The sequence below is a fragment of the Citrus sinensis genome, chromosome 3 (genome assembly GCF_022201045.2).
Source record: "Citrus sinensis cultivar Valencia sweet orange chromosome 3, DVS_A1.0, whole genome shotgun sequence".
Taxonomy (NCBI): domain Eukaryota; kingdom Viridiplantae; phylum Streptophyta; class Magnoliopsida; order Sapindales; family Rutaceae; genus Citrus; species Citrus sinensis.
Window position 1 is genome coordinate 17,220,296 of NC_068558.1, and position 12,134 is coordinate 17,232,429.

At 38.1% G+C, this 12,134-nt stretch overlaps 1 protein-coding gene and 1 non-coding gene across 2 annotated transcripts; one reads left to right on the forward strand and one right to left on the reverse strand.

The window, feature by feature from the left end:
* Positions 1-1,223: 1,223 nt before the first annotated feature.
* Positions 1,224-1,330, reverse strand: LOC112498489 (small nucleolar RNA R71). The gene has a single exon (XR_003065801.2). It is a non-coding gene; the product is annotated as a small nucleolar RNA R71 (small nucleolar RNA).
* An 822-nt stretch (positions 1,331-2,152) lies between these two features.
* On the forward strand, positions 2,153-2,953 carry LOC127900621 (uncharacterized). The gene is made up of 2 exons (XM_052435788.1): positions 2,153-2,423; positions 2,517-2,953. Exons 1-2 carry the CDS (start codon positions 2,153-2,155, stop codon positions 2,951-2,953), a joined length of 708 nt encoding a protein of 235 aa, XP_052291748.1.
* The last annotated feature ends 9,181 nt before the right edge of the window (positions 2,954-12,134 follow it).

The window sequence follows — 12,134 nt, forward strand, 5'->3', positions numbered from 1 at the left end:
GACATAGGTGCTCACCTTGTAGGGTGGAAAGACTAAAGGGTCATAAGGCCATATCATAAGTAGATTAGCAACTGGTCATTGTTAATATATTTAAGGGTATGAGAGTTCCAATATGCGACAGCTGAGCATGCAGATTAATTATGCCCAGTGCTACAGCACTTGTCGTAACAACTGGTGTTAACTTGATGAAAAACAGTCAGCCCATAAGGAAAGTTTGATCATTCAACTACTATAGTCTCACTTGAATCTTAGACACATTTAATTTAGTTTATTTCATTACGGTATTGTTTTACTTTATTCTCTCACAATCATCAATTACGATAGAACCCACTTTACGTTTGTTAACTTCAGACTTAAGTTAGTTTGCACTATTGTGATTGCTATAGCATTTCGAGTAACATCAATCCATGTGGAGACGATCTTGAATATTCATCTCTTTATTACTTGTTGTGTATACTTGCACATTGGCATTAGTAGCATTTGATTATAAAATTTACCAATAAATTTTTGGCGCCGTTGCCGGGGATTGATTGTTTATTTTTGAAGTGTGAAGTAAATCTTGATAGTGCCAATTTGATTTGATTCATTTTATTTGTTGGCATATCAGTACTTGCATGCGCAAAGACGGATCTGTGGTATTCCAATTCGATCTTGAGATTGAAAGGACTGTCAGGAGACTGCGAAGAGAACAAAGAAATTCAAAAATTGTTTCAAGTATGAATAATTTGCAGGATGTGGGAAATTTGGAACCTCACGGGCCCTTACAACCAGTCAACGTTCAAGAAGAGCAGAATGAACATGCTAATCAGAGGCAGCCAGGCGATAACAACATTATTTACATGGCTGATGACAGAGACAGAGCTATTAGAGATTATGCTGTGTTAACGCCTCAAGTTGTACACCCTGGGATAATCAGACCTGAAGTAGAAGCCGCGAACTTTGAATTGAAGCCAGTGATGTTTCAGATGTTGCAGACAGTTGGTCAATTCAATGGATTGCCAAATGAAGATCCTCATCTCCATCTTAAGTTGTTCTTGGAAGTGAGTGATGCTTTCAAGATTGCTTGAGCAAGACAAGATGCCTTAAGACTGAGGCTTTTTCCTTATTCCTTAAGAGATCGAGCAAGAGCATGGTTAAACTCGTTACCATCTGATTCCATCACTACATGGAATGAGTTGACTGATAAATTCCTAATGAAATATTTCCCACCGATAAAAAATACAAAATTGCGGAATAAGATTACTTCTTTCCATCAACTTGAAGATGAGAGTCTGTATGAGGCTTGGGAAAGATTTAAAGAACTGCTCAGAAGGTGTCCTCATCATGGCATTCCTTGTTGCATTCAATTGGAAACTTTTTACAATGGGTTGAATCTGAGTACAAGATTAATGGTGGATGCTTCAGCAAATGGAGCTTTGTTATCCAAATCTTACACTGAAGCTTATGAAATTCTGGAGAGAATTGCCAATAATAATTATTAGTGGCCATCAACTAGGCCACTAGTAGCAAGAGGAACAGCAGGGGTACATAACATAGATGCAATTACAGCCTTATCAGTACAAGTAACCTCATTGACTAACATGGTAAAGGCCATGACATCTGCTCCAACAGTAGTGAAGCAAGTTGCTGAACTTTCTTGTGTATATTATGGTGAAGAACACGACTTTGATAATTGTCCTGGAAATCCAGCTTCAGTAAACTATGTGGGTAATTTCAATCGACAGCTTCAGAACAACTCATATTCAAATACTTACAACCCTGGCTGGAAGCAACACCCAAATTTTTCATGGAGCCGTCAGAATCGAAACGCTCCAATATTAAATAGACAAAATAGGAACACTCAACCACCTGATTTTCATCAGCAAGGTCAAGGGCAAAATCATATTAGTCAGGATCCAATCACTTCACTAGAAGCATTGATTAAGGAATACATTACAAATAATGAAGCAATTGTGCAGAGTCAAGCTGTATCATTGAGGAACTTGAAAAACCAAATGGGACAACTTGCCACAGCAATGAGTAGCATGACTCAAGGAAACTTACCTAGCAACACAGAAGACCCTAGGAGAGAGGGCAAAGAGAACACTACAAAGTAATTAATTTGAGATCTAGAAAAAATGTTGATGTCACAGTTGATGTGACTGAAAAGGGGATGAAATTTAACTCTTCACAAAAACCACCTCAAGATGGAAGCATGTTACAACAACCCAACCATCAAGACACTGGTTATAGGGGCCAAGCTACAGCAACTGCAGAAGGAACTCAAACAGTGCATGTTGAAAAAGAAGTTGCAACACCAGTAGCCACAATCTACAACAAACCAAACAAGCAGAGTTTGGTACCTCCTGAAGCTTCCCAGCAGTTTAGACATCCACCACCTTTCCTACAGAGATTCCAGAAGCAAAAACAAGACAAGCAGTTCAGTAAATTCCTGAACGTGCTGAAGCAATTACACATCAACATACCTTTTGTGGAAGCTTTGGAGCAAATGCTTAATTATGTGAAATTTCTAAAAGACATCTTGGCACGAAAAAGAAGGCTGGGAGAATTTAAAACTATTGCTTTAACACAGGAAAACAATCATATGCTCCAAAGTAAGATGCCTACAAAAGTGAAGGATCCAGGAAGTTTTACAATACCCTACTCTATAGGAACTAGGTACACTGGCAGAGCACTTTGTGACTTGGGAGCAAGTATTAATTTGATGCCATTGTCTGTATTTAAGCAGCTGGGAGTAGGGGAATACAGACCAACAACAGTCACTCTGCAATTAGCTGACAGATCTCATGTATACCCTGAAGGAAAAATTGAGGATGTACTGGTGAATGTTGACAAATTCATCTTCCCAGTAGACTTCATTGTACTAGAATTTGAAGCTGATAAAGAGGTACCCATTATACTTGGAAGACCTTTCCTAGCAACTGAGAAGACTCTGATAGATGTGCAGAAATGAGAGCTCACCATGAGAGTGAATGACCAGCAAGTCACATTTAACGTACTAGAGGCTATGAAGAACCCTGATGAAGTAGAAGATTGCAATTTCCTAAGTGTTGTGGATTTTGTTGTAGCAGACAGAATGGAAAAATGCTTCAATAATGAGATCAACAAAGTCACCACCTTTGAAGATTTAGAAGAGGAAGATGTTGCAGCAAACCAGATAGATTGGATGGAAGAAAAGCAATCTGATAGGCACAACAAGTTTATTGAGCATCTGAATCTTTCAGACAGAGAAGTAAAAACAACTTTACCATCTATTGAATCACCTCATATTCTTGAATTAAAATTGTTACATTCACATTTGAAATATATTTATCTTGGTCAAAACAACACACTCCCTGTAATCATGTCATCTACCTTGAATGCAGGTCAAGAACAGAGTCTGGTAGATTTGCTTGGAAGATACAGAAGAATAATTGCATGGACCATGGCAGACATCAAGGGGATAAGTCCATCAATATGGATGCATAAAATCCTGTTAGAAGATTGCCACAACAATTGGGTGGAACATCAGAGAAGGTTAAACCCTATTATGAAAGAAGTGGTGAAAAAGAAAATCATCAAGTGGTTGGATGCTGGAATCATATATCCAATATCAGACAGTTCATGGGTGAGCCCAGTTCAGTGTGTTCCAAAGAAGGGAGGGATAACAACGATAGCTAATGAGAGGGATGAACTTATTCCTACAAGGACAGTGACTAGATGGAGAGTATGTATGGAGTGCAGGAAGCTCAACAAATCCACAAGGAAATATCACTTCCCACTCCCATTCATAGATAAGATGTTGGACAGACTTGCTGGAAAACAGCACTATTGTTTCCTAGATAGGTATTCAGGCTACAACCAAATTGCTATAGCTTCAGATGATCAGGAGAAGACTACATTTATCTGTCCTTATAGAACATTTACCTTCAGAAGAATGCCCTTGGGTTGTGCAATGCTCAAGCAACTTTTCAGAGATGCATGATGTCTATTTTTCTAATATAGTAGAGCAGACTTTAGAAGTTTTCATGGATGACTTCTCAGTTTTTGGGGAGACATACAAAGATTGTTTACACAACTTGGAAGAAGTTCTTAAAAGATGTGAGGTGACTAACTTAGTACTCAATTGGGAAAAGTGTCATTTCATGGTGCAAGAATGAATAGTGTTGGGTCATAAGGTGTCCAAGAAAGGCATTGAGGTAGACAAAGCCAAGATAAAGGTAATAGATAAACTGCCACCTCCCACTTCAATAAAGGGTATTAGGAGTTTTTTGGGTCATGCTGGATTTTACCGAAGATTCATTAAGGATTTTTCCAAGGTAGCTAAACCATTATGCTTATTGCTGGAACATGACAAGCCTTTTCACTTTGACAAAGATTGTCTCCAAGCATTTGGAGAATTAAAGAAAGCTCTAATCACTACACCAGTGGTTATATCTCCAGACTGGACTCTACCATTTGAACTGATGTGTGATGCTAGTGATCATTCTGTAGGAGCAGTATTAGGGCAAATAAAGGATAAAGTTTTTCACTCCATATACTATGCAAGCAAAACTCTTACTCAAACTCAAATCAATTACACCACTACAAAGAAAGAGTTGCTAGCAGTAGTATTTGCTTTTGACAAATTCAGAGCTTACTTGGTGGGTACTAAAGTGACGGTATATACAGACCATGCAGCTATCAAATAATTAATTTCAAATAAGGATGCCAAACCAAGATTAATCAGATGGATCTTATTGCTTCAAGAATTTGATTTGGAAATTAAAGATAGAAAGGGGACTGAGAATCAAGTAGCGGACCAGCTGTCATGGCTGGAAGCAGACACAAGTACATTGACAAGGAGGGACATCACTGAAACTTTTCCTGATGAACAGTTGTTGGTAGTACAACAAGCACAAATGCTGCAGTAGTCAAGATCTCTATGGTATGCAGATTTTGCTAACTACTCAGTAAGTAGGATACTCCCACCTGAGATGAAGTTTCAGGAGAGAAAAAAAAATTTCATGATGTTAGAAGTTATCAGTGGGATGACCCACATTTATATAAGTTATGCTCATATCAAGTAATACGAAGATGTGCTTCAGAAGGAGAAATTCCCCACATAGTGGAGTCATGCCATGCTGCAGCATATGGAGGACATTTTGGTGGTCACAGAACAATCGCTAAAGTTCTGCAATCAGGTTATTACTGGCCTACTATTTTTAAAAATGCTTATGAATTTGTTAAATATTGTGACATGTGCCAAAAGATTGGGAACATAACTAAAAGACATGAAATGTCATTGACCAACATTCTGGAAGTAGAAGTTTTTGATGTCTGGGGAATAGATTTCATGGGACATTTCCCATAATCCTTTGGGAACTTATATATCCTTATTGCTATGGATTATGCCTCCAAGTGGATAGAGGCTACAATATTACCTACCAATAATGCTAAAACAGTGGTGGTGTTTCTTCATAAAAATATTTTCTCTAGGTTTGGCACTCCTAGAGCAATTATTAGTGATGAGGGTACTCATTTGTGCAACAAAGTCTTTGCTGCAGCTATGGTAAAATATGAAGTCAGACACAAGGTAGCAACAACATATCAACCTCAATCTAATGGTCAGGCTGAAGTGTCCAACAGAGAAATTAAAAAGATCTTAGAAAAAGTGGTGAACCCAACAATGAAGGATTAGTCTTTGCAGTTACATGACCCCCTATGGGCTTACAGAACAGCATACAAAACTCCACTTGGCATGTCTCCTTACCAAATTGTTTATGGGAAGACGTGTCACTTGCCTCTTGAGCTAGAGCATAAAGCACACTGGGCACTGAAGAAATTAAATTGGAATATTCATACTGCAGTAGAGCAAATGAAACTTCAATTGTGTAAGCTGGATGAATTACGACTATTTTCATATGAAAATGCAAGACTCTATAAAGAGAGGACAAAACACTGGCATGACAAGCATATTCAAAATAGGCAATTCAGCCCTGGTCAATTAGTGTTGCTCCATAATACAAGACTAAGATTATTTTCGGGAAAGCTAAAATCACGATGGTCTGGACCTTTTAGGCTGTTAAAATCTTATCCTCATGCGGTTGTTGATCTTCTAGATGAACAAATATGTCAGGAATTTAAAGTTAATGGCCACAGGGTTAAGCATTACATACACCCAGCGACAGGTTGTTCAAAGGAGATTTTACTCCTTACAGAACCCAGCTACTGAGCAGTGAAAGAAGGTCAGACTGAAGGACCTTAAATCAAGCGCTCAATGGGAGGCAACTCATTGTGGAGACAGCCACCTCAAACCAAGCTTGATCCTCTTTAGTTTGGTTAACGACTCTCCCTCTCTTCCATTTTATTTAATATTGTTTTTCAATTCGAGTTATTTAGTTTTATCTTTTCACATTATTGAACTCTTTACTTTTGCTATCTTTTGATCTCTTTGTTTTTAATTATTTTTAGAATTGGTTTTAGTTTTTGTGGGAAGTATGTGTGGCAATTGAATTCCATTTTAACAAGTGGGGTTGTATGATGACAAAGTCCAGAGGCAAGCCATGTGTCAGAGGGTATTGGAGTGGAGTATGTAACCGTTGCTAGAGCAAGCAAATGGGTGCTGCAGCAACCAATATTACCATTACAGTAAATTAAAAATTGGAGCTTCTCACTTACCGTTAGAGATAAATCATGACAGATGGCCACATGGATTTGGATAGCAATTGAGAAAAAATCCCCTAAATTAATGCATTAATTTCGCTGGCCTATGTTTTTGGGATATACTCATTATATTCAAAATATTTTACTCCTTAATTTATCTCTACTTACCAGATTTATCTTCCCACTATAAAAGTGAATCATTGTGCGTAGTGACCTACGACACTATTCCCTCTCTCCTTCATAAGTACAACTCTAAGAATTCTTACCCTCATATTCTCATTTTACTTTCAGGGACATTATTCTCAATTTGTTACTGCTATAGCCATGCCAAGGTATAAGAAAACAGCCAGCCACCTCAAAGATCCTTCATGCTTCCAGAGTTACTACGCCGAAGAAAAATATGAAGAATTCATTAAGTCGCGTAAGATTCTGGAAGAAAAGGGTTTCAATTTCCAGAACAATTCACCGGAATTGTGCAAACACTACATAATGCTGCAGCAAAGCGTGGATGGTTAGAGTTTTGCAACCACCCTCGAGATCCTGTGCTACCCGTAGTCAAGGAATTTTACGCCAATTTGGTAAGCCCTGATCAGCACAATATTTAGGTAAAAAACACACTTGTTCCATTAGACTCCCGCGTTATAAATGCTTTTTATAATTTACCTGCTGAAATTAATTGTAAGTATGCCAAGTTGCTTGATAAATTGACCCCGAAAAAATGGAACACCATCTTCACAACTCTTACAATAGAAGGGGCATCATGGGCTAATAAGGAAGGGCGTGTAGTTAATAGGATAGATTTGAAACTTATTGCTAAGGTGTGGGTGAAATTTCTGAAATCTAGGCTTATGCCAACCACCCACACTACTACGGTTTCACAAGAAAGGTTGGTGTTGTTATCTACCATTGTTCGGGGGCTTCCCATAAATGTGGGCAGCATCATCGAAAAAGAAATCAGAGATTGTGCAGTAAAGAATCACAAAACTGCTGCCTTGCTATTTCCTTCACTCATCACCAGCATTTGTGTAGTATCTGGTGTTCGTCTTGACGCGAAAGATGAGCATGTCAAGAATGATGGTGCCTTTACGGCACGTACCATTGAGAGAGTTGCTGGTGAGAATCCTGGAACGACAACTGAACCAGTTGCTGTAATAGGAGCAAGACGAGCTATTAGTTTAGAACAGACAATCCAGGCGCTAAGCACTAGTATAACTCAATGTGCTGAGGCTCAGCAGAGGGAAAATGATCGGTTTTGGAGCTATCTACAACACCTGGACAACCAACTACACCAATTTTCTCTTTACATGAAACGCACTCACCGGAACTTCCCTGATTCATTGCTCCAGCAGTACAATTTTGACACCAACACCACAAGTGCTCTAGCAGAAGCCAGTGAAGAAGCCACTGCCACAGATGAACCAGAAGCAGAAGCTGCAGTCGAACCACAAGCAAAGGTAGAGTTAGAAGATGTTGAACCATCTGATCAACCTGAGGAAGAAGGTGGCAAGTCTGCGACTGACAGCTCACCCATAGAGGCAGAGGACGACTCTAAGAAAGAACGTGAGGAACCATCAATCAAGACCCATCCCAAAACCAAGAAAAGGCATATTATCCAAGAAGAGGAAGAAGAAGACCCTGAAGAGGAACCCTTCATTCCACTCCTTTCGGGCAAGGGCAAGGAAAAAATAGCAACACCTCCAGCCTCTGAAGATGAAATGGAGCACATCAATACAGAGCTGGCTACTGCAGTAACTAGAGTTACGCCTACACCTGCAGAAGCCAAGCAGCTACTGGATATCATTGCCTCCATCACAACTGAGGGCCAGGCAGCTGATGCATCAACCCTAACTCCTCCACAACAAACTCCTAGTCAACATGTTCGTACTAGTCCGCGACAATTCAGTAAAAGAAAGGGCACTACTTCTAGAGGCACTGCTACAGTAGCATCAACACCACCAAAAAAAACTAGATCGGTGTCAACCACGCCAGCTACCCCAGCTGCAACTCCTCTCACCAGCCTAGTGAAGAAAAAGACAAAGAAGTTGTCAGCTACTTCCCCGCAAGTTTCACCAAAGGGCAATTTGTGCAGTGAATCCAAGAAGTGCTGAGGTCCTCCCGTCATGTTGCAGCAAGACCAACCACAGCGAAGTATTCCCTTCTTGCTAGTCAATTTCTGTTCTTAAAAAAAAAACTTTTCTTTCATTATGTTTTTCAATTTGTATGGTATGTTCTAATGCCGTCCATGTCATTGTCAAAATGTGTGACTTCGTTATGTGTTCTTGTGAGGACACAACACCTCTCAAGTTTGGGGGGGTTGTGTTTATGGTGTTTATGCTTGTGTTGTGTGTTGTGTAAAGCTCGGTTATCTAATATTTGTGTATGGATTTGAAAACCTAATGAAGATAAATTGAGTGTTATTCAGTATTTGTGAGAAGACTAAGTAGAGATAGTTATAGATGGAGGTTGAAATTCTGTCCCGACACTTAGACTTTGGTTGAGTTGTATGAGACTGTTAGAGTAGAGCCAAAAGAATAGAAAAGATCTAAGTTTGGGGGGGGGGGGAAGCAAGTTTGATTGACTGTGATATCTATAAAGTAAACTATGTTCCAATGGCTCCAGTTGCTGAGTAACCAGATCTGAGTATGTACCCCATATGCAGAGTTGTGTTAAAAAATAACAAGAGTTATGAGCAATGTTGTAGCATGTTATAAAAAAAAGAAAAAAAATGAAATGAAAAGTAAGACAATAATACAAGAAAGTCCTCTGTCTAAGGCATTGAGTAGTCAGGTCTGTTCATGAGCCCCATGTTCAGCCTTGAGTAAAAGATATTTCTAGATAAGATTATATTATAGATATTGCTACAACAACTTTGATCTGTGCATGGGTTGAGTAATTAGGTGTCATCATTACAATTGATTGACATTCATATGAAAAATAAATGTTGCAATGAGGAGGTTGAATACTCTCAAGTCTTCAATCTTAAAATCATCTCAGTTTGAGTATGTGAAATTTATGCTACCCCATATATGAATGAAATTTTGTTACTGTTGAATTCCATGCAATCTCTTGGTGATGTTATATCATCTCTGGAATTCAATCAAAGTAGCACACACACACTGTGGACAGAAGGAAGCTTAAGTCTAGAACTGATTTACTATGGTTAATTTGCATGATTGGGATTGTGATCTGAATGTGGAAGAATCCTTGCAAATTTGATACAAGAGCTAAAGTTGTGTTGCATGATTGTTTGTGTGAAGTGTTAGTATGTTGTCATTACTTGAGGACAAGTAAAGGTTTAAGTTTAGGGGTGTGATAACTCTATGAAATGAGAGTTATTACATCAATTCTAGACTTAAATCAGGATAACTTAAAGAGCAAATAAGGTGTTTTTATTACATTTTGGTTATATTTTGCATAAACATTCATTTTAGTTGAGTCTTAATAAGTTTTGCTTGAATCTAAGTAATTTGTGCTCAAAACAAGTGCATAGTTGTAGGTTTTCAGAAATCCTTAATTTATGAAAGAATGCTGAGACATTAGACTAGCAAGAGGAGGACAGGAGATGGCCGCAAAAGAAGTAAAGCACAATCGGGAACAATGCAGTGTTGTAGCTGCTGTTAGAGCAACCAGTGCTGTAGCAATCTGGAAGCACGGAGGGAGAAAACTTAAGCGCAGGTCAGATGCAGATTTACGATCTGCATGTTTCCTAATTTAACTCATGCAGGTCCACGAACTTTTTATTTTACCTTAGTTTGCAGTATAAAAGGAGGGCATGTACCACATAGAATGGCGGCAAGGAATTAACATTGGAGAAATCGCGAGGAAAAGAAGAAAACAATCAAAATTCGAGAGAACCAAGTCTGCATTAGTGAAGAATCCAGTAGAGCTATTTGGATTCAATCTTCATCGTTCTCTACTTGTTCTTTTCTTTACTCTTTGATTGAACCGATGTATTTCGTGAACAATATATTGATATTTGTTTTTCTCATTCAGAATATTAACTAGATTTGCTTGTAGTTGGGTGACAAACAATCTAATGGGTATTTGACTGTTCTTATGTGTTGTTATGTCATTACTGTAGCATTTTACTCTAGTAGTTGTTATTAATATAACTGTTATTTCGGTTGACCACTCATTTAATAGTTCAAGTTAAGATAGAGCAGCAAAAGGGCATGTCTTAGCGGATATTATTAGAGTATTACTTGATCTTACTTTTAGTTTCCTGGATTAAGTTATCTTGAATCCCATAAGGGCTATACTTGAAGCAAGATTTGTGACACACTAGACATAGGTGCTTACCTTGTAAGGTGGAGAGACTAAAGGGTCATAAGGCCATATCATAAGTAGATTAGCAACTGGTCATTATAAATATATTTAAGGGTATTAGAGTTCCAATATGCGATAGCTGAGGATGCAAATTAATTATGTCCAGTGCTGCAGCACTTGCCGTAACAACTGGTGTTAACTTGATGAAATACAGTCAGCTCATAAGGAAAGTTTAATCATTCAACTACCATAGTCTCACTTGTATCTTATACACATTTAATTTAGTTTATTTCATTAGGATATTGTTTTACTTTATTCTCTCACAATCATCAATTACGATAGAACCCACTTTACGTTTGTTAACTTCGGACTTAAGTTAGTTTGCACTATTGTGATTGCTATAGCATTTCGAGTAACATCATTCCCTGTGGAGACGATCTTGAATATTCATCACTTTATTACTTGTTGTGTATACTTGCACATTGGCATTAGTAGCATTTGATTATAAAATTTACCAAAAGTATCCGATAACCTATATTCGATAAGATCTATCAAAGCACTATTCCTTATGAAATTATCTGTTTTCTGTCAAATGATTCTTGGTTACAAGATAACAAACATAGTTGGGTGATAATTCTTAAAGTAGTAAAGAACGACTAAACCATAATGAAGCCACCCATGTATATTCCAAAACATAATGGTTATAGATATAAAAAAAGGAATTAAAAGAAAAAGAATCCTTACAGAGACGACTTAATGGCCTTTTGTTCCAGTTCCATAGCATTCTCATCCTCTAGAGAGATGTCCTCATATTATGTACTAGACTCCTTAACACTTTCACCCATATAATCACTATCTTCACTATCATCATCCAGATTCTCATGTAAATCTTGATTACCAGTATCAGGAGGTTGCCTGACGGTTTGGATGTTTGGCTATGATTAATAGATAAAACTCTATCTACAGTTTCTAGTATTTATATTATTGGTAAAGGAAATGCGAGTGTGGTGCATAAGGTTTAGGCTAGTGGGGATAGGTTGGTTGGTTCAGTCTGCATGGGATTTGGTAGACTTACGTAAGTTATGTCAGTTTTGCATGGATATAATCAAATTTTTGCTAGGCTGGGTGTCCATGTTGGAATTGATTTAGGGAATTTGCTTATATGCTAAAAGATCAATGATATGCTTGTGTTATGGAGTTTTCATTTTTCAAGTCTAATTTTTTAGGAAAGTCACATGTCTAGG